This window comes from Bubalus kerabau, chromosome 4 (assembly GCF_029407905.1).
Source record: "Bubalus kerabau isolate K-KA32 ecotype Philippines breed swamp buffalo chromosome 4, PCC_UOA_SB_1v2, whole genome shotgun sequence".
Lineage (NCBI taxonomy): Eukaryota > Metazoa > Chordata > Mammalia > Artiodactyla > Bovidae > Bubalus > Bubalus kerabau.
The window spans coordinates 103,511,891-103,538,436 of NC_073627.1; the positions used below are offsets into that span (position 1 = coordinate 103,511,891).

Genomic DNA, 26,546 nt, shown 5'->3' on the forward strand with positions numbered 1-26,546 from the left:
CATGAATCAAAAAGTGCCTAAATTATATTTCAGAAAACTCAATATTTCTGAAGTAATTTACCATACACTTTTTAATTAAGGCCTATTCCTAATTGTGTCAAAAAGAAGGTTGAACTATAGATTTTTATATGTGTGATTATGTTACATTTCCACATTACTGATGATGTTAACAAGATTCACCATTTGCTCATTTATTAAAGTTTAAGCATTAATATTTTATATTATGAAATCTCATTAGCTAACTGTGGAAAACAGAACACTGCTTACTTCATTTTCAGTTCTTAAATAAAAACAGATGAATGTGAGAAACAGAAAGTGTGACTATAAGGGGTGCTTTGGTGGTAACCACCCCCCACCCCCACTGCTGGATGAGGCCCTCAACACTTTCAGCAAAGGGATGCTCCTTGTCCCCACGTGACACTCACCCAGGGTCTAGTTCCCTTCCTCATGATCATGCTCCCTGGAGAGGGAGGGAATGGTGGCCAATATGCAATGAATGCTCCAAGCCTGAGTATTGAGCCCCGGCCCTCTTGCCTCCATTTGGAACCCTGAGGCCCTGTCAGGGCCAGAGCTGCCTCTGGAATCTGCCCAGGGTTTGAAGGCAGTCAACTTTTCCTTCTGCCCAGTCCTGCCTTCCTCCCTCCCCACAGCAGCTGCGTGCAGAGCACTATCCTAGACACCGCCAGCACACACACAAGTCTCAAAATTGGTTTCCTGAGCAACACATGCTACAACAAACAATTACAATGCACGTGTTTGTAAGGAGGTGTCACTTAAGCATTCGACCTGCAAATACAAGCTGGTCATCTCTAACTATGACCTGGAGAATGAGGTGTTTGAGCTGAGGCCCTCAGGGACAAAATAAAAAGCCTCTGAGAAAAGAAATTCAGCCAGAGCTTGGCCTTACCCTATGCCCATCTGTGGCCCATTTCCTGACAGAACAATTAGATAGAAAAAGTAATATCTACCAGCCACATGTGTAGACCGTCATAAGTGAGACAATTGCATCAAGAAAAAGGTATTATAAAGTATTAGTTGATATCAACTATCAGATCAGATCAGATCAGATCAGTCGCTCAGTCGTGTCCGACTCTTTGCAACCCCATGAATCGCAGCACGCCAGGCCTCCCTGTCCATCACCAACTCCCAGAGTTCACTCAGACTCACGTCCATCCAGTCAGTGATGCCATCCAGCCATCTCATCCTCTGTCGTCCCCTTCTCCTCCTACCCCCAATCCCTCCCAGCATCAGACTCTTTTCAAATGAGTCAACTCTTCACATGAGGTGGCCAAAGGACTGGAGCCAGACAATATTAAAGAAATCTTTCAGCTTTAGCATCATTCCTTCCAAAGAAATCCCAGAGCTGATCTCATCCAGAATAGACTGGTTAGATCTCCTTGCAGTCCAAGGGACTCTCAAGAGTCTTCTCCAACACCACAGTTCAAAAGCATCAATTCTTCAGTGCTCAGCCTTCTTCACAGTCCAACTCTCACAATACATGACCACAGGAAAAACCATAGCCTTGACTATACGAACCTTTGTTGGCAAAGTAACGTCTCTGCTTTTGAATATGCTGTCTAGATTGGTCATAACTTTCTTTCCAAGGAGTAAGCGTCTTCTGATTTCATGGCTGCAGTCACCATCTGCAGTGATTTTGGAGCCCCCAAAAATAAAGTCTGACACTGTTTCCACTGTTTCCCCATCTATTTCCCATGAAGTGATGGGACCGGATGCCATGATCTTCGTTTTCTGAATGTTGAGCTTTAAGCCCCCTTTTTCACTTTCCACTTTCACTTTTATCAAGAGGCTTTTTAGTTCCTCTTCACTTTCTGCCATAAGGGTGGTGTCATCTGCATATCTGAGGTTATTGATATTTCTCCCGGCAATCTTGATTCCAGCTTGTGTTTCTTCCAGTCCAGCGTTTCTCATGATGTACTCTGCATATAAGTTAAATAAACAGGGTGACAATATACAGCCTTGACGTACTCCTTTTCCTATTTGGAAGCAGTCTGTTGTTCCATGTCCAGTTCTAACTGTTGCTTCCTGACCAGACAATATTAAAGAAATCTTTGTTTTAATACTGATCTCTTCAAAGTACTCAACAAATAATACATTCAGTAGTGAAGTGGTTTTTTAGTACGAGATGACTGATTTCCTGTTTTCTGTGGCATCCCACAGGGCATCAGGGTTTCCTGAGGGTTCCTGAAGGAAGGAGTTGCTAAGGGAGAGTTTCATGATACACATTTCAGGCAGGTCATCTCTGCCTTTATTTTCAAATTTTGTATAATTTGACCTTCTGAAGAAATTTTCATTTATGGAGTTTGAGAACCTCCATGCTAGGCCAGTGTTTTCCAAAGTGAGGACCCATCACAGGAAAATTTTTTCTGGTTTACGCATGAATATTCAGAATAAGAATTTGATTCACGTAAGACTTGGAATCCAATAAAATTTTGCTAAGAACAGGTGTTACGCTACTGCTAGAAAATAAAATGGAGTATGGGGGTAATAAAAGCTATGCTTATAAACTGTAAGTTTCCTAAAGACCATTCTGTCTTATTCACCATGGTATTACTAGCACCAAGACCAGTACCTGACAGGTGGGTGACTCCATAAATATTTAATGAACAAACAGGAAACAAACAAACAAACAAAACCAAAAATGACCAAACACAGACGCAGTGTTTTACAGAATCAAGCATTAATATAACAGAAACAAAATGCCATTTCAAGAAGAATAAAAAAAATAGTAACTTCAAAAATTGGAAATAAAAACATGCCTATAAGAAATTATTTGTTCCTATCAAAAATTTACCAAAACCAGTATTTTCCCAAGGAAAAACAATCTTACCGTATTTGGAAATCTTCAGTGGATGGTATATTTTTGAAGTAATAATTTATTCAAAGGATAATTATATCATCCATAAGAAAAAGTATCACTAGCTTAAAGAGTTCCACTACAACTGGCTTACAGAGTTTTAACACAATTAACTCCAACAAAGTACTGAAGCATTTTCAAGGAGATTTCCTATGATTGAAGTTTAATCTTCAAGGGAAAATTACCTACACAGCTACTTTACAGTTGGAAACCTCTTTGAAAATTGAGAGGCTTTCAAAAGTGCACATTACCCAAAGCAACCAAGCTACCCAACGACAACTCAAGTAATATTCAAAACAAACAAACCAAAAAAAAAAGTACACAGCCTTAAATTTAAAAAAAAAAAGTATTCACTTACATGCAGATTTTTTTCTTTTTTTTTTTTAAAGACATCAGTTCACAGAAAAGGAGATCTGACTTGTGGTTACCAGAGGCAGGAGGTGAGGAGAGGCAGAATTGGAGGAAAATGGTCAAAAAGTACAAACTTCCAGTTATACGATAAATAAGTACATGAGATGCAATGAACAACATGACGACTATAGCAACAATGCTGTATGATACACAGGAAAGTTAAGAGAGTTAATCCTAAGAGTTCTTATTACAGTATAAGAAGAATTTTTTCCTTTTTTCTTTTTATTGTATCTATATGCGAAAATGAATATTAGCTGAACCTACTGTGGCAATCACTATGGACAAAGCTAGTGGACGTGATGGAATTCCAGTTGAGCTATTTCAAATCCTGAAAGATGATGCTGTGAAGGTGCTTCACTCAATATGCCAGCAAATTTGGAAAACTCAGCAGTGGCCACAGGACTGGAAAAGGTCAGTTTTTATTCCAATCCCAAAGAAAGGCATTGCCAAAGAATACTCAAACTACCGCACAAAAGCACTCCTCTCACGCGCTAGTAAAGTAATGCTCAAAATTCTCCAAGCCAGGCTTCAACAATACGTGAACCATGAACTTCCAGATGTTCAAGCTGGTTTTAGAAAAGGCAAAGGAACCAGAGATCAAATTGCCAACATCTGTTGGATCATCGAAAAAGCAACAGTTTCAGAAAAACATCTATTTCTGCTTTATTGACTATGCCAACGCCTTTGACTGTGTGGATCACAGTAAACTGTGGACAATTCTTCAAGAGATGGGAAAACCAGACCACCTGACCTGCCTCCTGAGAAATCTGTATGCAGGTCAGGAAGCAACAGTTAGAACTGGACATGGAACAACAGACTGGTTCCAAATAGGAAAAGGAGCATGTCAAGGCTGTATATTGTCACCCTGCTTATTTAACTTCTATGCAGAGTACATCATGTGAAATGCCCGGCTGGATAAAGCACAACCTAGAATCAAGATTGCCGGGAGAAATACCAACAACCTCAGATATGCCAATGACTCCACCCTTATGGCAAAAAGTGAAGAAGAACTAAAGAGCCTCTTGATGAAAGTGAAAGAGGAGAGTGAAAAAGTTGGCTAAAAACTCAACATGCAGAAAACAAAGATCATGGCATCCGGTCCCATCACTTCATGAGAAATAGATGGGGAAACAGTGACAGACTTTATTTTTGGAGGCTGCAAAATCACAGCAGATGGTGACAGCAGCTATGAAATTAAAAGATGCTTGCTCCTGGGAAGAAAAGTTATGACCAACTTAGACAACATATTAAAAAGCAGACACATTACTTTGTCAACAAAGGTCCATCTAGTCACGGCTATGGTTTTTCCAGTAGTCATGTATGGATGTGAGAGGTGGACTATAAAGAAAGCTGAGTGCCAAAGAATTGATGCTTTTGAACTGTGGTGTTGGAGAAGACTCTTGAGAGTCCCTTGGACTGCAAGGAGATCCAACCAGTCCCTCCTAAAGAAGATCAGTCCTGAATATTTACTGGAAGGACTGTTGTTAAAGCTGAAACTCCAATACTTTGGCCACCTGATGCGAAGAGCTGACTCATTAAAAGACCCCGATGCTGGGAAAGATCGAAGATGGAAGGAGAAGGGGACAACAAAGGATGAGATGGTTGGATGGCATCACCGACTCAACGGACATAAGTTTGAGTAAACTCCAGGAGTTGGCGATAGACAAGGAGGCCTGGCGTGCTGCAGTCCATGGGGTCACAAAGAGTCAGACACGACTGAGTGACTGAACTGAACTCAACTGACTGTGGCAATCACTTCACAATATATGTAAATCAAACCATTGCACTGAATGATTTAAACCTACAGAGTGATGTATGTCAATTATGTCTCAATAAAATTAGGAAAAGAGGGACAGCAAATGGTCACATGTTTCTGCCAACACCTGACATTCCCTAGATTATATTAATCTTCTTCATTCAAGTGGGCTGAGAGGTAACTTAGAGGAGCAAAGACGATGACAGCAACCCATCTAACTCAAGCCCTTGTTGATGTGTAACGCCTTCTCCAAGGACATTCACTTTTTTTTAACCACACTTCAAGGAAGATTGTTAAATGGGCCTATTTTGTCTCTGGTCAGATCATTTCAGACATCACACGACTAGATGCAATGTACACTCAGAAATATACATTGTAAAATAACATTCTGGAAGCGTCATGCATGAAGCCTATATTAGTCACTTGGAGGAAAGAAAGAAGGTTGGATTTGTACTATCTGTGGATTTCTCTCTGGTAAGCTATCAAATCTGTTATCATCACTGAAAACCAAAATGTAGTAAAAGTGTCTAAAAATTTCTAACAGTTTTTTGTTAACGTCTAAAAATTTCCCATATATCAGGTTGATTGTATTCAAGACATCACACAGGATACATGACTGCATTATTTTATAGGTTAATTTTATAATATTTACCCATAAGAAACCAAAAAGAATATTATAAAAAGATCAATAAAGCCTGAAAGCAGCATGGTGCTGTACACGTATGACATACAAGGGAGCAGATCCCCCAAAAACCTGCTTCAGCAATTAAACACATCTCTGAAGGCAATGGCACCCCACTTCAGTACTCTTGCCTAGAAAATCCCATGGACGGAGGAGCCTGGTGGGCTGCAGTCCATGGGGTCGCTAAGAGTCGGACACGACTGAGCGACTTCACTTTCACTTTTCACTTTCATGCATTGGAGAAGGAAATGGCAACCCACTCCACTGTTCTTGCCTGGAGAATCCCAGGGACGGGGGAGCCTGGTGGGCTGCCGTCTATGGGGTTGCACAGAGTCGGACACGACTGAAGTGACTTACCAGCATGAGCCTGTGGTGATGAGACTTACAAAGGTGCTGTGGGGCTGCCCTCAAGAAGCCAAAAGTCTCCTTGAGGAGACAAGACCAAAACACACAAATCAATGAGAAAAAAAAAAAAGTTCTAAAAGAATAGGACATAACAAAGTGGTAAAACTGACTGTTAAGATATTTAATATATAAATCACAAGAAAAGAGAGCAATGTTGGTTCAAGTCGTCAGAAAAAGAAACTTACAAACTATATATTCTTCAGTTTTCAGTTCAGTGTATAAAGAGGACTGTGTCAACTGCCTCTACTTCGAGTAAAAGTCAGCAATCAATTGCTCGAAATGCTTTTACAATAAGTTAAACAAGCATACATTTTAATAACCTTAATATCCTAAATATATATATATATATTATCTCATCTTAAGGAAATACTCCCAAAGGACATCTTTTCAAACCTCATAGAAAATAAGTTAAGAGCCCCATCAGTCCTGGGTGTTCTTTGGAAGGAATGATGCTAAAGCTGAAACTCTAGTACTTTGGCCACCTCATGCGAAAAGTTGACTCATTGGAAAAGACTCTGATGCTGGGAAGGATTGGGGGCAGGAGGAGAAGGGGACAACAGAGGATGAGATGACTGGATGGCATCACTGACTCGATGGATGTGAGTTTGAGTGAACTCCGGGAGTTGGTGATGGACAGGGAGGCCTGGAGTGCTGCAATTCATGGGGTCGCAAAGAGTCAGACACAACTGAGCGACTGAACTAAAGTTAATTGAATCAGTCTTCCTAAGATTTTTAAGCAAATATCTGAACTTATTTGGGACTTTTCTTTGTCTGTTATCTGTAGGAGACTGGATTTTACTCCTGTTGTGCAGCAAAATTCAGGTAATAGCGTCCACCCTCTCCTCCAAACACAAACATGGAATTCTGATGGGGGCTGCCATTCTTCATGTCTCTTCCCTCACCACCACAGAGGCAGACCTGTGACCAAGCCAGGACAATCACAATACTTTCCGACCCTTGGCCTGAGCCTCAGTGATTATACAAGAGACTGAAGAGAATCCATGCCAGGAAAATTCACGGCCCTCCCCGATGGCACAGCTTTCATTCCTGGTGACACAGGGAGGAATACAGAAGCCAGGGAGAAAAGTGAAGGCAACACATGGAGAAGTGGGGCCCATTTTTGAGCTAACGTAACTCTTAGTTTATATTTCTAGGAGCCAAGACAATTTCAACAAAACCTTCTCAATCCAAAGAAATTCAATGCAGACATTATTATATTTTTATGTATTAAAAAGAAATCCAAATAACATGAAGAAATTTATGAAGTATAAAAACTAGCTGACCAGGAGTACTAGAAAGAGTAAAGAGGACTGTGTTATAGCCTTCAGGAGTTAGGCTGGTCCTCATCCTGGCAGTTCTTATCCGAAAGGCTTTATTTTTCAATTTTTTTTTAATTGTAGGATAATTGCTTTACACTGTTGCATTGGTTTCTGCCATACATCAACATGAATCAGTCATAGGTATACATATGTCCCCTCCCTCCTGAACCTCCCTCCCACCTCCTACCCCATCCCACCCCTCCAGGTTGTCACACTGCACCAGGTTGAGCTCCCTGCATCATATAGCAAATTCCCACTGGCTATCTATGTTACATATGGTAATGTATATGTTTCCATGCTACTCTCTCCATTCATTCCACCCTCTCCTTCCCACTCCCACTCCACATCTACAAATCTGTTTTCTATGTCTGCATCTCTATTGCTGCCCTACAAACAGGTTCATCTGTACCATTTTTCTAGATTCCATGTACATACTTTAACATATGGTATTTGTTTTTCTCCTCCTGACTTACTTCACTGTGTAAAACAGGCTCTAGGTTCATCCACTTCACTGGAAAGGTCTGATAGACAAAGCACTCTTAGCTCTCAACAGGGACAAACTAGCTTTTTCCAAAGCTTCATTTGAGGGAACTGAATGTGAACAGACATTTAAATAAAAAATTATCACTCATTCCCTGAGGAAGACAAAATCCTCAAGGTAAAACACATTCTTTCTAAAATATGGGATTTTCTGATTTCAAGCAGATTTCCAAAAGCTATCTAGAGAACAAATCTGAAGGAAATAAAGCTGGGCCAGTGGCTTCTCCCACTCTCACCTACAATGGTCCTCCCAACTGAATAACTGCTATCAATTATCACATGATTGGAATCTAGCCACATTTTACCCTTCTGAAAATCTCTCTTATGCCATAGTTTTGTCCCAAAATGTAAGAGGCTGGTTTCTCTTTGGTTCTGCAGAAAATCTCATTAAAAGAAAGCTGGTGCTATAAAAAAAAAAAAAAAAAAACCACACACAAGCACTCTTTCTTCTTGCCTATTCCTTCATCTTCACTGTTCCCTTTTCACTTTAAATCAATGGGAAGATTTGATTAAATCAAGTTAAAATCCCAGCTGCAAGATTCACTAGTCCCCCAGATAAAGAAGTTAAGGCTCTGAAAGTCAGTTTGAGAGTCCTTAGTTTAAAAATGGGGCAAAAAAACACCTACCTGAAACACCTGTTGTCTGGCTTACCTGAGATGATTTCTTAAACTGATTAGCACAATTCCTGGCACACAAAAAGAGGCACACATAAAATGAACTGCAGTCACCAAAGATAGAGAACATACTTCATCGTCGTAGTCAAGCTCTACACCTTGAAAAGTAAGCTTACAAGCAATGAACACATTCGGTGTCACAGAAGTAACAGTTATTTGCCAGAGCCTACTTGCAGAAGTGCAATTTAAAAATAAAAGAAGCTGCTTTCCTATATGCTCAAGTCAAAGAAAAATTTTTATTACACAAATATTAAGTAACATATATTTTCTACAAAGTGGTTTCCAAACTAAACAGTTTGAAGAGGATGAAGAGAAATACAGAGGAATAAAGATAAGTAAGTTAGGTAACATTTGTGAACCACTATATCTGGTAGAGTTAATTAGCAAGGCTAGCATCACTAATCCTTGTTTTCCATGAACTACATGGTAAATAAATTTGCATTAACCCTCTGATTTTTCCCTAAGAGTTAGGATTTGATTCAACAGTCTCTTTTCATTTAAATGGTTTACTGGAGATCTTGTAGGTGGTGATGGTGGTGGCTTTAAGTGAAAAAGTAGTTACAAGGAAATAAGAATCCTGAAGGAATTTACAAGCTCCTGCTATGCTTATCAGGGGTATTAAAAGTACTTAATACAAGTTTAGGGTTCCTGTATGAGGACCCACAGTCATCAGTCAGTGAGTGACAAGACACTGCATCTCATCACTTCAGGAAAACGCGTTGAGATTTACCTTCAAAATCACAAGCACCAGACCTCCCTGACACTCTCCTCAGAGAACTCGATGTTAAGCAGGGGTCTTTGGGACTCACTGTCTGGACTGCAGAGATGTATGTGTGCACCAGTGTGGCTGTGTTATCTCCAAGTCAGACTCAGGTCTAACTAAAATATCATCCATTTGACCAATAAAAATTTTTGCTTCCTGTTATCTCTGACTCTCTACAAATACAGATAGCAGCTGAGTACAAAATTAATACCATATCTGGGGGGTAGAGTTCCAATTTTTTAAACCTTTTAAAGTGTTATTATCTAAAAATATATAACATAGATATGCCTAAATGATCAGAATAACTTAAGCAGTTAATTTTATTAACACTTCAATTTATAAATATTTATAAAGATCCCACACGCCACAACTGAAGATCTCTTATGCTGCAACGAAGATCAAAGATCCAGTGTGCCATAACTAAGAACTAGAGCAATCAAATAAATAAATAAAATTTTGAAATAAAATAAGAAAAAGGAGGCAGAGGGTTATGCAATAATTTCCCTGGGTGATATTCTCAGTAAAAAGCAATGCCAGAACTCAAAACACAAGACTCTGGGGCAAAAATCTGTGCGCTTAAAATATTACACAGCACTAAACAAACTGATCTAAAGAAAAAGCAAGGAATTAAGATATATCACACTGAATAATCTGACACTTTATTATTGCTACATTTAACAAAATTGCACAATTTACTGAGTAAAATTTAGCCAAGTCCAAAATGTTTCAGTGCATCCTTAATTTTTCAAAAAACTTCCAGGAGAAACTTCTCTCCTGACTTGAGACCTTTTCATAGTTTAAGACAAGTTCCCTTAAACTTTACCTCTCTCAGTCTCAACAGAGAAAATCTGAAACTATCTTATTCGCTGTATTTGGACACAGTTTCTCAAAGACAGAGATTCAAGTCACCATCTAAATTCTGTATCTCTCAGTAATTAACCACTATCATACATGGTGCTTGGGAAATAAACTTTTATTTTACTGATCCTTGAAACTCCCACTCAATCATACACAGAAACACATCATGCTGAGTTCAGGCTCTAAGTAATTACTATGACCAAAAAATTACTTATTTTTATAAAGTTATTAAGACAATAGTAACTACTAATATTTGAATAGTTCTTTTACAATTTATAAGACATCTTTATACACAGTATTTCCCAGGACCCTCTAAGCAATGCTATTAAGATAGAGAATAAATCACGCCTTTGTTTGGCAGTTAGAGAAATTCATGATGAATGGAGTATAGTGATTTGCCCTAAGTCATTCAGCTGGCAAGTGACAGATTGGGATTTTTAAAACAGGTCTTCTGACTCCAAAGTCAATATTAATTCCAAGAAAATAAATACACTAGCACTGACTGCCAAAGCAGTTTTCTGCCAATTTTAAGCTTTCTCTTAAGGTTTTTCCTTAAACCTTCATGCTAGAAATGTTTAAGTAAATCATTAGCTCCTCTAAAGTCTCTTCAGTACATACCTGTGTTCATGAACACTTACTCGGCAAAATCTGCTACATGTTGTACCCAGTAAACCATGTCCCATGGCTTCTACCTGGAGCCAGGCCTATCAGCAGCTACTCAGAAATCTCTGGAAGCTTGGTGTTCTTAATGATTACACTGGAGTCAAGAATCTTTATAAAACATTTTACATATTATCCTGTCTGCTCTTGAACAGACTGATCCAAAACAATTTAATACTGTATTGATTCAAAATGAGAATTACTTAACAGAGCATCAAACCTCTAGCCAGATCCTGTGTTAAGTGCTGACAATTTCAAAGGGAAAACCACAGCCCCAAAACTTCAAAGCAGGCACAGGAAAGGGGCAGCAGAAATGGTCATATAATCACTTGAAAGGTGCAAAGACAGAAGCCTAAGGTGAGGCAACACATGGTCCAGAAAGCCTTGAGGCAAAATCTAAGGAACACAAGGGCAAAGAAGAGTAGCAAGCACAGTCATGGAAGTAAGGAGAGAATTTTAGGCAGTCTTTGTAATACCTGTAACCAGAACTTGGTGCCTAAAGAGAAAACTGAAGAAGAGAAGGTCACTGAAATTGAACGCCAGGCAGTAAGACCAGACAGGAGGAAGACACACTGCAGGGAGCAGAGATGTCAAGCATGAATAGGGCACCCCTGGAGGAGAGTAAAGGCAACTCAACAAGGAGAGGACACCAGAAAAGGAAACCAGCAAGGGCACATGCATGCGCGCGCCGTGCACACATACACCCCAACTTCACGTCACCTCCGCATCCTCTCATTTTGTACATTGGGTAAAAATACCCATGTGCTTTTTATCACAAATTACAGAATTAGAGCACTGGAGTGCATCCTGATTAGCCTTGTCATTTTGTAGGTGAGGAAATTGGTCCACAGAAGTACAGCTCTTTGCCCAAAGCCACACACATCAGTAGCAGAGTGAGGACCACAGCCCTGTCTTCTGCTGCTTGAGTCTGAGTCTGCCACACAACTGCCCACCTCCCAATATTTACATGAATTTGTATGCTTCTACCACCTTTGAAAGCTTACTTCAAATATATTATGATGGTTACTGAGGTGAATGTTAATAATAAGAAAAGTGAAAGTGTTATCGACTCAATTGTGTCCAACTCTTTATAGCCCCCTGGACTATAACCCACCAGGCTCCTTTGTCCATAGAATTCTCCAGGCAAGGATACTGGAGTGGGTTGCCATTTCCTTCTCCAGGGGATCCTCCCAACCCAGGGACTGAACCTGGGTCTCCTGCATTGCAGGCAGACTATTTAAAATCTGAGCCACCAGGGAAACTTTATGATAATAAAGTTTACCTCAAAATTATTTATGCCAAGCTAATATAATCATTCATAAGCATACTGGGGAATAATCCTTAGAGTTATTTATATCGCTCTTTTCTTACAGTAGCTATCTTAGAAAATGGAATGTAGATTAACTGTCATAATTCACTGCTATGTTTTATTATTTTACCATTATAAATAATGGCCAAGGTTAAAGGTAATAGTGATAGTATAAATCTATTCTTAATGCATATAATGGAGTCTATATGCTTAAAAACGAATAGAATAACTAAATACAGAAAATACATTTTCTGTATTTAGAGAGAAAGAGATACTCTGAGAGAAAGAAATACTTTGGGATCCAGTGTACTTATCCTCACTCATGAACAGCGTGGCCCTCTTCCAAAGACAAGACTCTAGAATCAGTCATATCCTAACAGAATATTCTCCTCTAAGAAATCTTTGTTGTTGTTTAATCACCATTGTGTCTGACTCTTTGCTACCCATGCACTATAACCCACCAGACTCCTCTGTCCATGGAATTTCCCAGGCAAGAATACTGAAGTGGGTCACCATTTCCTTCTCCAGGGGATCTTCCTAACCCAGGGAGCAAACCTGCATCTCCTGCATTGCAGGCAGATTCTTTATCATCTGAGCCACCAAAGATGCCCAAGCAATCTTTAGGAGATAAGTCTTGGCCCAAGAGAGAAGGGAAGTTACTACTGTCTTAATAACTTTATAAAAATAAATCACTTGTCTTAATAAGAAAGCAGAGACTTCATTTCAACTTCTCCAATACTAAAATGTCCCAGGCATTGTCATGATTGTCATGAATTTCTCCAAATCTACGGAAAAGTTTTGTGACTAACTTTTCAGGTTGTTTTTTTTTTGCCATACCATGAGGCTTGCAAGATCTTAGTTCCCTAACCAGGGATGCAATCTGTGGCCCCTGCAGTGGAAGCACAAAGTCCTAACCACTGGACCACCAGGGAAACCCCTAACCAGATTTCTTAAGGGAAGTATATAATTGCTTATATAATAGATTTCACCAAGATATTGAATTTACCAATTTTGCCTATTTTACTCACAACAAAAGTGAGTAACAGAAACCATGCAGCTAAGAAACTGCCCAGGAGCCTACACATTATTTAAAATATTTCTCTGAGTCTCTCAAAGTCGATTCCCAAAAGTACTGAAGGATGACACTTCAAAAGACTCTACCGTGGTGCTGAAGAAAGACGAGAGACTCACAGGCCTAGAGCGTGTGCTCACAAGCTGGTCCTCAACAAACACTTGTGTAAGAAATCATCTTTCCATCCCATTCTGTCAAAGTCTAGTTCCTAAACCACCTATTTAAAATGTTTACATTTTATTTATTCCATTAAGAGAGTAGAATGCTAAAAATTTTCCAAACAAAATGTGTAAGTAAAGCACTATTAAAAATGAGTTACAAAACTTCTCACTAAATTTTTCTCAGATCATAAAACTCCATCACAAAACAGAAAATGCCTGGATTTCTTTTCTAGGTCCTAAGAGCTTTGCCCTTCCACCAAAAGCTTTCCTGCTGATTAAATGTCATTTTTGATCATTATGAACTTTTGCTGTATTTGAATTTGCTGGAGAAAGCTTACAACTTCACACTTCACCAAATGATGAAACCTCAAGGGCAAGTAATAGCAAGATGCGGACAGAAATTATACATTGCACTCAAAACCTGATCAGCAGGAGAACATGAAAAGAGGCCATTACCTTTAAATTGGAGGCAAGAAAGCTACTGGGCTGACACAAGCACCTGAAGAGCATCCTATAGTGTTCACAACCAGCAGAAAGAGCATATTCAGTATTTCCTGCCTTGTCAAGTTGATACCTCGTATACTTTTGTCTGTGAATTATTCTCCACATATGTGTATTATAAAAAAAAAATAGAACTGATATTTAAGCTCTCCTAAGACTGTGCTCAGTCACTCAGGCACGTCTGACTCTTCTGACCCCACGAAACATAGCCCTCCAGGCTCCTCTGTCCGTGTGATTTCCCAAGCAAGAATACTGGAGTGGGTTGCCGTTTCCTTCTCCAGGGGATCTTCCTAACCCAGGGATTGAACCCATGTCTCCTGCATTGACAGGTGGATTCTTTACCACTGCACGACCTGGAAAGCCCTTCCTAAGACTAAAACCGACAAAAATAAGTTCAAACATGAAACTGGCTGACCACAAAGAACTCCAGGGTGACTGACAGAGTAACAATCACAAATTTGTGCTGGGTACCATATGATGCATCCTGCTACTGCTAACTGCTAAGTTGCTTCAGTCGTGTCTGACTCTGTGCAGCCGCATAGACGGCAGCCCATCAGGCTCCCCCATCCCTGGGACTCTCCAGGCAAGAACACTGGAGTGGGTTGCCATTTCCTTCTCCAATGCATGAAAGTGAAAAGTGAAAGTGAAGTCGCTCAGTCGTGTCTGCCTCTTAGCGACCCCGTGGACTGTAGCCCACCAGGTTCCTCCATCCATGGGTTTTTCCAGGCCAGAGTACTGGAGTGGGGTGCCACTGCCTTCTCCGAGGGTGAATCCTAGAAGTCACCAAAATTCATGCTGAATGATGCATTCTACAGAACAATAAATCTTAAAATCGTTGCTCAGAAAGATGACACAGGTAATTGCAAGTTAAGAACACACATTCACATTCTTATTCTTCTCCCCATATCCACCACCAAAAAAGTGGTAACAGGCCTCCTTTTTCATGCCTCCTACCCCTCTACTCACCACATACTAAATGGAATCTGTCATTTATTCAGAGATTAGACCAGAAAATCCCTAGGTACATCCAGAAAGTGAATTTTCACTCCTAACTTACATTCCCCATACCTTCCAGCAAATGCTCAGAGAAGTTCAAGATGCCAAATTCTTTGAGACTAAAATACCTATCAATCCATGACCCACAAAATGGTCTGTAGGCCAAATTTGGATATACAAATCACCATTAGCTTTACGGTTTTGAGCAAAACCCTAGGCAGAGTGGAAGACTCTGCAATAATTAATTGTTAGTCAAGAACTTTCTTACAGCTCATGTAAATCTGACTCTGCCAGAAAAACGGGAAAAAAACCATCTTCAATGGGTTCCTATTGCTCAGATCTCACAATTCCAAAGCAAATGAATATTAAACATGCAACTTGCCAAGACTTGGGCTCTCCAAAGTGGAGATAATTAATGCTGTAGAGGTCCATATCCTCGGTGTGCCATGCAAATGTGGTTTTCCACATGCCAAAATATAGATAAGGGGTGTTTACACCCTCAATAGAAATACCACACTCTTCCTCAACCACATCCAAGACCGTGTTTAGGCGAGCTATGTTCCATTCATCCACACCCTAGAAACAGGGAAGAGAGAGAAGGGGGAAAAACGACAAACATTAATAAACTCATAAAGATAACATTTACTGATCAAACCATCATCTGCCAAAATTATTACACTGTATATTTTAACTCACTTAGAAATTTAAAAAATAAAGCAATAAGTATCCAAGGCACATACACACACACATATATATATTTATACAGATCCATGATTAATTATCCAAGATTAACACCAGCAAAATGTGGTTCTATATAAATATTAGTATAAAATTATGCCAAACAACAGAGAATTAAGGACCTACTCCCATCAGCTGTTAGTAAAAAAAAAAAAAAAAAAAAAAAAATCATTGATTCAAAGCATATGATCTGCAGCATGCTTTCCATCCTTGGAACACTATTTAGTTTGGGGGGTTTTCTGGTTTTTAGCTTATTTGCACATTACTTAAGTCATTAAACATCAGCCATCATCTCAAGACACCACTAACAAAATGTATCTTCTGTCATCCCTCTTTCAGCCCCATTCAATTTTGGCATGTGATACATCATTTCCTGAAAACCCAACTCTAATTTTGGAAAAATCCTTAGCACTATTCTAAGTCACAGATCATTGTGCTTTTACTGCTTCTTCAACTAAATATCAACTTCTTATGCTGATGGAGAATTTTAAACAAAGAATAACAGCTAAAAATATTTATCTAAACTTTGGTAAAATTGTTGGAATAATATAGTTTTATAACAATAACACAACATGGCTGGTAACAGAGACAGAAAAAGTTGAGTCACTGGGATAAAAGTTAAAATGACAGGAAAAGATTCTAGTTTTATTAAAACTTACCAATCACTTATTAATGCACTCTAATTCACAACTGTTTACAATTTTTACAAACTATTTTTCTCATAAACTTTTCTCATGATAAAATACTAAATATCAGTGACTGGACCCACTTTTTTTACAATCACAATGAAATGGCAGTGTCTTTAAATCCATTTCAACCTCCTCATGATACTATTAAAGAGGGACATTAAATTTATTTATGTATACCAAAAAGGCCCTCCCCAGTAATTATGCCAAGGCCTCATAGATAACCATGCCTAGTATTTTCCTTATTGTTCTGTTTACATTATAGTCTTTAGATGACAATATAATCAATGTACTGATCTTACTTGAGCTTTTGGGTCAGGAAAATTTTTGATGGGGCAGTTAATGAAGCTGTGCCTCAGGTAATATAACTGAAAGGTATCGGGGGAAATCACTTAATTCCAAAACTCCCCAAGACAGCCATTCTATAACTTAAAACCCACAGCAGGAAGCTTGCTATTTGGAAATTGTTCAAAGTTAAGTATCCTTCTAGAAAAGATCCTAGGTCCCAACTTATGAGACCTCATAAAAGTTCAAATTATGTAAAATATTTTATCTCACTCTATTTATAGTGATGCAATCTCTTAACCCTAGTCCAATCAGACTTCAGTCCAATCACTCTAATAATAGAGTCCTCCTATTTAAAAGTCATTATTGAGGCAATGAATCTGAAGTAATAAATGAGCACCATATTATAGGAATCATTTTTAAATTGAATGAGCTTGCAAATTAAGGAACAAACTATTCTTCTGAAATTCCTATATTTGAAGAAGTCTCATCTTTGTTTCTGACTGATATTACCTTTCAGAAATAACTTAGGCTGAATCCCTTGACATGACTAGACCTGTGGGTCTAAAGGGATGAGGGAAGAGAAAAAAGAGTGATGGCAGATGACCCAGATTATGGCTCCAGCTCTGCCACTGCCGAGGGCAAAAATCCCTGCAATTTCCAGAGCTCCCATTCTTTCTTTGTGAAAGCATGAGGTACCCACCCAGAGCTGCTCGGAGGACTAAACAGGCTAAAGGACATAAAAACCTTTAGAAAATAAAACTTCTTATATTTGAGAACTGACAAATGTTTCCACTATTCTCCAGTAAATCTTACTGGAAACAAAACAAAAGCCAAACACATGACAAAGTGATAGAAAAAAAAAGGTCCTATGAAATTCACTACTGAAATTCTTCCCATTAATGGGCAAATATTAATAATATGTTGGCATCAGCTTCTTCTGGGCAAGGGGCAAGGGCCAAGGCTGCCATGATGTTAACACTTAATTTCTTTTGCTAAAATAAAAAGTCACATAATTTCAATAAAAGAGGTTATTAAAATATTAAGAATAACAGGTATAACAAGGGGCTGAGAATAAATCCTATTCCAAATTCCTTCTCCAACATCTGCTCTCTACTACTGACTGAACTCGCTAGCTGCCTAGAAGGACAGGTTCTACTCAAACTCTAAAGAGCACCGGGTCTCCTTCAGAGATTCAGACAAGGAGGACACCTCATTTGTCACTTGGGAGAAGTGTGACACCACAGTCTATCTCATTATACTGCACATACACGTACACTGCTGCTGCTGCTAAGTCGCTTCAGTCATGTCCGACTCTGCGACCCCAGACGGCAGCCTACATCTACTCAAAATAATCCTGTAACATAAGCAATGTCACCCCCAAATGAACAAATGGAAAACCTAGTACTCCTAGAGCAGTGGGTGGCAAAGATAAGCCTGAATCTTTCTGACTCTAGGCCTTCACTTATAAACTCTATGCTTTCAGTTCTGATCATGTTAAATGCAATATACCATCCTCTTCTCTCAGCACTAAAAATCAACAAAGATCCAAGGAGCTAAAATTTATGACAGGCAAACATATAAAACTGCTACATTCTTCCCACCCAGGCATACAGTCACCCTATACAAACACTGGCAAAGCTTCTAATAAAAGTTGCTTCACTTCGGGCTTGGGGACAGAACTGATTAGTGTAAAAGTAGTCTCCAGAAAGACACCAGCTACAAACAAGCCCCACAATGACAGGCTGGAAATCTGCCAAACCATTCAAAGCTTAAAGCCATCAAGTCTCTTCAGAAAGTCTGTACACCAATGCATGTTCACAGACAAATGCCTCTTGCCAGACTCCATCCCCTCGAATAAAGCTCTTCCATACAATGTCCATGGAGAAGGCAATGGCACCCCACTCCAGTACTCTTGCCTGGAAAATCCCATGGACGGAGGAGCCTGGTGGGCTGCAGTCCATGGGGTCGCTAAGAGTCGGACACAACTGAGCGACTTCACTTTCACTTTTCACTTTCATGCATTGGAGAAGGAAATGGCAACCCACTCCAGTGTTCTTGCCTGGAGAATCCCAGGGACGGGGGAGCCCGATGGGCGGCTGTCTATGGGGTTGCACAGAGTCAGACACGACTGAAGCGACTTAGCAGCAGCATACAATGTCCGACAGGTGTTTGAGCATTATTTGCAACTCACCTGACCTCCACTGAGCAAATGTTTCGTCCCTGGTCCCCATTTCCCTTTACCCCAATAACCCAGTGCCTTCTAGGCATGCCCTGCTGTGTGTGTCTACTTACCCTGTCTCTGCCTGATTTACTGAAATAATTCACCATTGGACCATAATTTGTGCACATATGTGTAAATGAGAAGTTTATCAAGGATCCTTCTTTTCAATCTCTGTATCATCAATCTAACAAGAATCAGACAGTAATCTGAAAGAACTCCTAAATTTTCATTACCATAGCCACTCAGGATCTGTTTGAGGATCAGGTTTTGGACTTCACAGAGGAAGTAAGTACCCCCAAACTAGCATTAGCATGAACGATGCCTCTATAAACCTACATAGAGAGATCATGCTAAGTCTGAATTCACACCCTTGGGCTCTGGGCCTGGGTCACTGAACACAGGGCACATTCAGGCCAAGGAGCTCCTTCTTTTTGGGACTATGAGCATCTAGAATGTTCTACAATGACTGTGCTAGGTCACTGGGAAATTGAAGCAACACAGGGAAGCAATATGCCACATTAGAAACCAAACCAGTAAGGAGCCCTCCCATCTAATACAGAGAAATATTGCAAAAATCACAGCAAACTAGTTCTTTCTAAAATATTTCTAATGAACATTACCCCTACAAGTGGCTATGGTCAAAAAATGTTGGTCTCCTTTTCTCCTCCTCTTATAAAGTCACAGTGCCAGCAGGTACTTGGAAGAGATCACGCTGTAAGGAAGCCTGTTTAACTCTGCTTTAACTCTACATTTTCCAAATGTTACTTGATCATAGGACCTTATTTACATAAGACATTAATATCTTTCCTCAACAATGTCCATATCCAACCCACATGTTTCTCCTCCCCACCCCACCTGCCATCATCCTCAGCACCTATAACGTTATCCCCACGCAGCTCTTTTCAAACAATGCTTTGAGCCTTCATCTCTCTCCTAAGTTTCACTGCCACATGTCCAGCTCTAAGCTGGACCCAAAGTGACCCCCAAAAAATTTCTGAAATATATAAATTTATGAAAAAAATTTCATTAAAAAAGCTAATCATTAAAATAAGAAAAGAGCCACCTCCCGGGTGTTATAAAACTCTGAGAAAATACTAAAAAAAATTATTAAAGTCTCTCAGTAAAGTTTTCAGATACTTTTATTTAGTACTTTTTACAAGATTACGCTTGTCCTCATTTGGCTCTCACCATCCCTTTCTATGACCCTTACTGCAGCCCAGCTAATACCTACTAGAGTAACATGATCCAAACAGAAGATCATCTTCCAAATTTGAACTTACTTTAAAAATAGGCTAATGTAAATTACTGCCACCGATTCATAAGGCTGTAATAAGCCCTTGAAGTTTCAAAGGTAATACACATGAGGAAAGAAAACTTGGTTGTTTTAAAGACTTCAAAATCAATCCATTTCACACAGTAATGTGGGAAAATTGAATCTTTCAAAAACTAAAATGAGAGCCTTGGACACATTTAAAACAGAGGGTTTCCTTAGGATCTTTACACATAAGAATAAAATTAGACTCATGTGAAATTCATTTTGCTTTAAAGTTAATTACAATGTGTGACACAATAGCTCTTTTTGCTGCTTCCTTTCCATGAAAATATCTCACGTTCTCCACACTTTTTACTTTAAAAACAGACCTCTTTCCCTTTTTGCATTTTTATACACCAAAATACCTACAAAATTTTACAGCAGTGCTTTCTTTTCTTTCTGAAACTCTAGTCAATAACCAATGTGGAGCAAGTTTTGAAGAAACAAAAAATTTCTGCAACAAAAAGTACTACACAGTAATAAAAAAAGACTCACTTCAAAAATGTAGCTATGAGTATGACAAGAAGGAATGTGGAGAAGAAAAGAAGGGAAATGCTCAATCAAATAAAGGATTATAGAGAGCTTGGAACCCCTGCCTTGAGTCTAGACCATTGAGACCTTGAAGTTATTTAAATCTCTGGTTCCAGGCAAAAACAACTCCAAGCCTTCTGGGAGAAAAGCATCCTCCATTTTGACTTACAAATTTTCCACAAATTAGGATCAAGCCAAAGCATAAAACTGAAGATCACCACAAATATAGGGAGGTAAGACCTCATGGGAGAAAGCTAGCAAAAATAACTGGCCCTTCCCCACCCCAAGGACTGCTGGTATCAGAATCTTCAGAGGCTAAAGACCTTGAAATGCTTAAAGAAATTTAAAAATGGAATCACAAAGACATGGTAGACTTCTACATATGAAACATATCATTTCACTAGTATATCACTGATACATCATTTCATTTATATATCATTATTAAACTAAAAACTGACTGAAAGGATTAAACAAGAGAAGTGCTCACCTAGAAGGGAAAATTTAAGACATAAACACACAGTACAGCACAGAAAGATGAGACAAAGTATCTGAAAACCAAAGTTAAGCAATACTTAGGACAGAACCTCTATAGTTCATGTATTCAGAGTCCCAGGAGTGAGAAAAATACAAAACTAAATAAAGTCACTAAACGAGAACACTGATAAAACCAATTATATTAAAATTTAAATCTCTGTTCATTAAGACACTGTAATACCATCTATAAAAATATTTGATGTCAATTTTAGTTGACCTTAAATAAATATAAATAAAAATAAATACACTTTCAACTGAGTTGAAGCTATATAAAACAGACTTCTCAGAACTTTAGTAATGCTACACTAAAGCTAAGGATGCTACAGCTTTTGTTTTCCGGTGGCAAAAACATCAAAATGCCTCTTATATTTATTGATTAAAAACTGCTTATAAATCCTTCATTATTATTTCTACTCTTGAAGTCAATAATATTCTATATGGCCAAATATTTGGTTTCATTCTGGACTCAGGCATTCCAGTATTCTTGGTTGTTGGTCTTGTTTTCCCCTTAAATATTTATTTATTTATTTGGCTGCATCAGGTCTTAGTTGCATCATGAGGGATCTTCCGTTGTGGCACACGGATTCTCTAGTTGTGGGGGCACAGACTTAGCTGCTCTGTGGCATGTGGGATCTTAGTTCCCAGACCAGGGATCAAACCTGCATCCTCCAAATTACAAGGCAGATTCCTAACCACTGGACCACCAGAGAAATCCCCTTGGTTTGTTTTCTTTTTTAACTATTTTTATAGCCATGTCTAAGGGTAAAAATAATAATTTCTGTCTGTATTCCTTTTCAAGTATTTCTAGAAAAGTGGTTCAAGAAACTAAAACTGTTTTTATTTCATGTAATATAAAATAGGGAATTGATTTTGCAAGTTCACAGATGATTACTGTTTTTGCTATTTATCTTTATACATTATTTTAATCACACTAGTTACAAAGTACTTTTACATGCCTGTAAACAAACATCCTTTTACAGCACACCTTGTACATATGTAAAGTTTGTAATTCTTGCTGTTCACTTTTAACTGACAAAGAAAACAGTGAACACTACTGAAATCGTGGTAGAACTTTACTTGTTCTTGTCTTGTGTTTACCCATCTTGGCCAGTCACATATCTATTCAAGAAATATTCCCAACAGAGTCCAACAAGATGAGACTGTAAAACTGTTTTCAACATTCCCTACTAGATATTGACTATTACATCAACTATTAAGTGTGTAACATTTAATTGACAATTATATAACTGTGGATGGTTTCTGATTTTATTTTTAAGACTGTGGATTGTGTTTAAACAATTTAAAATTGTATATTCCTGATTCTGAGATACTAAGTGGTATTGCACCGTTGTCACTTTACTGAATGTGTATAATAGTTCCATGAATCTGATATATCATTATATAGCTTTAGGTGGCAGAATTAAAATTAACCTGTTAACCTCTCTCTCTCTCTCTCTCTCTCTCTCTCTCTCACACACACACACACACACACACACAGAGAGAGAGAGAGAGAGAGAGAGGGAGGGAAAATGAAAGAAACAAAAAAGTCTGAGAAGATCAAGACAAAATTGAAGCAAATAAGCAAATAATTCCACAAATGTAACTGGCATAGTTTTGGTATCCAGAATACATTAAAAACTCCAAATAATAAGAAAAAAATCAAACAATCTAATAGAAAAATAAGCAGAGGAAAAAACAAGAAACACAAATGATCAACAAAGACAAGATAAGATATTCTAAGTCATTTATAGTCAGAGAAAAGCAAATTCACAAACAAGATATTTTAAAGCCACAAGACTTACAAAGTCAAAGGTTGGTAAGTAATAAGATGAACGGGATCAAGTGAGGAATACTGTCAGCATGGGGAAGCTTTTGAAGGTGACAGAAGTGTTCTAAACCTGGACTGGTGGTGGTGGTTACACAAAAATCATTGAATTATACATTCAACACGGGTGGATTTTGTGGTATGCAAGTTATACCTCAGCAAAGCTGTATTATACAGTGCAAGGGGAGACTCTGCTACAAAGTTTTTGAGAAACAAGGCAACAATATCTGACCAAGTTGAATACTCTCTGAGGCAGCACTTTCATTCCTAGATAAGTGCTTCAGACTACCTATATATAGTACACCAGAAATCATATACAGGAATGGGTTCATAGCAACAATATTTATTTTAAGAAAGAAAGAAAAAGAAAATATCCCAACAGGATAATGAAAAATAAAATACATACTCACAAAATGGAATGCCATTCAGCAATGGAAATGACTGAACAATAGCGCACAAATAATATGAAAAAACTCAGAAAACTTAAAGTGTTTGGGATAGTCTCAAAAGACTAATAAAGTGATACTACTTTTAATATAGTCAAAAATAAGCTAAACTAAATACGTTGTTTAAAAATATGCATCTGTCTAAAAACAGAGCTACCAGATGATCCTGCAATCCCACTCCTGGGCATACATCTGGAGAAAAACATCGTCCAAAAGGACACATGCACCCCATGTTCGCTGCAGCACTGTTTACAATAGCCAAGACACGGGAGCAATCTAGATGCCCATCAACAGAGGAACGGATAAAGAAGATGTGGGGGCTTCCCTGGTGGTTCCCTGATAAAGAACCCGCCTGCCAATCCAGGAGACATGGGTTACCTGATCAGGGAAGATCCGTCATACCGCAAAGCAACTAAGCCCACGCACCACAACTACTGAGCTTGTGCTCTAGAGCCCAGGAGCCACAACTACTGAGCTCACGTGTCACAATTACTAAAGCCCATGCACCGAGAACCCATGCTTCACAAGAAAAGCCACCACGGTGAGAAGCCCATCTACCACAACCAGAGGGCAAACCCCTCTCCCTGCAACTAGAGAAAGCCCACACGCACAGCAACACAGACCCAGCACAGTCAAAACAGATTTAAACAATTATTTTCTAAAATGACATACATACATAAAATGGAATACTACTCAGCCATTAAAAAGAAGAAAATCTTATTTGCCGCAACATGGATGGACTTACAGACTGTCGTACTGAGTGAAGTAAGACTGAGAAAGACAATACCACTTATATGTGGAATCTTAAAAAAAAATGATACAAATGAACTTATTTACAAAACAGAAACAGATTCAGAGACTTAGAGAACAAACTTATGGTTACTAGAGGGCAAGGGTGGGTGGGAGAGGTAATTAGGAAGTTTGGGATTGACATGTACACAGTGCTGTATTTATCAATAAAACAGACAACCAACAAGGACCTACTGTGTAGCACAGGAAACTCTGCTCAGTATTCTGTAACTACCTAAATGCAAAAGAATTTGAAAAAGAATAGATACTTGTATATGTATAACTTAATCACTTTGCTGCACACCTGAAACTAAAAAAAACATTCGAAATCAACTATACTTCAACAACAACAACAAAATTTGCTTTGGGGTTTTTTTTTTTTTTAGGCAAGATACCAAACACAAAGTTCAGGCCACTCATGATGATGGGGTGGGATAGCAAAGAAGGACTGTAGAAAGAGCATCCCATGAGCAGCACAACAGTATTGTTTTAGCTATGGGACTGCATGGTGGGTTTGGGGTACTCAATGTATCACTGTGCTTTAAAATGTAACCTTCACATATAAAATGAGATAATACATTCTAAAAATATGATAAAGGAAAAGTCATGAAAAAGAGAACATCTCTTGAGTCACATCCCACAGTACCGTTTCTGCCCTGGCACCTTGTCTTAGTGACAAGACGATAGCAGCGTATCTCGTGAGAAGAGCAGGCACATTTTCTTTAGTAGTAACCCCTAATCAAACACCCTTCAGTGCTCTGACATGACAGGCTTCGACAGATGGTAGAAAGAATAAACTGATGGTGGGTTGGACTTCTAAGTCAATGAATATTGCAGAACAGCATTCTTCACAATTCTCTTGGTCAGAATCAGCTAGTGAACATTTCATTAGGGCTTCAGGATTTGTGTCCCACTTTGCTTTACTACTGCCGCCGGCTGCAGCTGTTCCTCAGTACATAATATGCAGCAGGCCTTGCTCTAGGTGTTTTACTTATTCATCTCATTTTACCCTATGAGGTGATAAACAGAACTACGATCTACTATTAGTGCCATTATACAGATGCAACCGCTGCCCCAGGAGAAGTCAGATAACTCACCCAAGATCTCACAGCTCACTACTGTGTAACCAGAATTCAAGGGTGACAATGGAAAACTCTAACCCGAGCTGGTATTACTGTGCCCGAAGCCTCAGAGCCAACCAATCAGCCAGAAAGTCAATTCTAAACTTTTATACAATCAAGGAGAGAAAGACTTCCCTCAATCCCCCAATGACTGGAAGGGAAAGTTAATAATTTGGTGATTATATTTGCTACTTTCCTATTTTTTTAAGGACTATCAATCAAAAAGATGATTTGAAAAAAACTGCATGAGGCCAAGAGCAGGATTCATGGATTCACTCAGACATGCATTCTATTAATAAAAAAAAGAAAGAAAGAAACTTACAGAAATAATAAATAGAACTTGTTGACTTTATTTTATACATCTACACATGACTCTTGCAGAAAATCCTAAAAGGAATCTGAAGCATAAAAGCCTTGTTCTCCTTTAAAGAGGATCAATTATCTCAACATTTAAGAAAATAGTAAAATTCCAAACCCAGACACTGACAATTTCTTTGTAAATACAGGAAATTTAAAACACTACAATTTTTACTGATGAATTCATATTTTCTAGACTAAGGCTTCCGAGGTGGCTCAGACAGTAAATCTGTCTGCAATGCTGAAGATCTGGGTTGGGAAGACCCCCTTGAGAAGGAAATGGCAACCCACTCCAGCATTCTTGCCTAGAGAATCCCATGGACAGAGAAGCCTGATGGCTACAGTGCATAGGACTGCAAAGAGTTAGACACAACTGAGCAACTAACACTTTCACTTGTATTCTTATTCTCTAGACTACTAAGCCCTTTGTCTAATTCAACTCTTGAAAGTGTATTATACTGCAGTGCAACACAGTACTTCAAAATCATTGTCTTAATATACTTTTACAACAGAGATTGCCTATGTTTGCAGTATCTATTTTTACCTTCTTTACTAATAGAACCTCACTTAACTGAAAGAACAAAGTAGTTACAGCTAAGGCTAGTTATGCGTGGTTCTGGCCAATGAGATGTAACTGGTAATAACTGAGCAGGAGTTCCAGAAGAAAGCTTTCAGGAGGCTGACTGAGCAGGCTCAAATCCTGTGCCCTTCTTCGC

At 38.8% G+C, this 26,546-nt stretch overlaps 1 protein-coding gene across 33 annotated transcripts in view; it reads right to left on the reverse strand.

Moving 5' to 3' along the window:
- KDM4C (lysine demethylase 4C) overlaps positions 1 to 26,546 on the reverse strand; it is a 405,440-nt gene that overhangs the window by 320,168 nt on the left and 58,726 nt on the right. For 30 of the 33 annotated variants that reach the window (XR_008713536.1, XR_008713537.1, XR_008713538.1 and 27 more), the window contains one exon: positions 15,365 to 15,558. Coding sequence is in view for 27 of the 33 variants with exons in the window: in XM_055578102.1 (XP_055434077.1) it covers positions 15,365 to 15,558 (194 nt within the window). In the remaining 6 variants the exon portion in view is untranslated. Of the gene's footprint in view, positions 1 to 1,536; positions 8,376 to 15,364; positions 15,559 to 26,546 lie in introns of those variants that run through there. The other 3 variants (XR_008713539.1, XM_055578109.1, XM_055578108.1) reach the window with 3 other exon arrangements.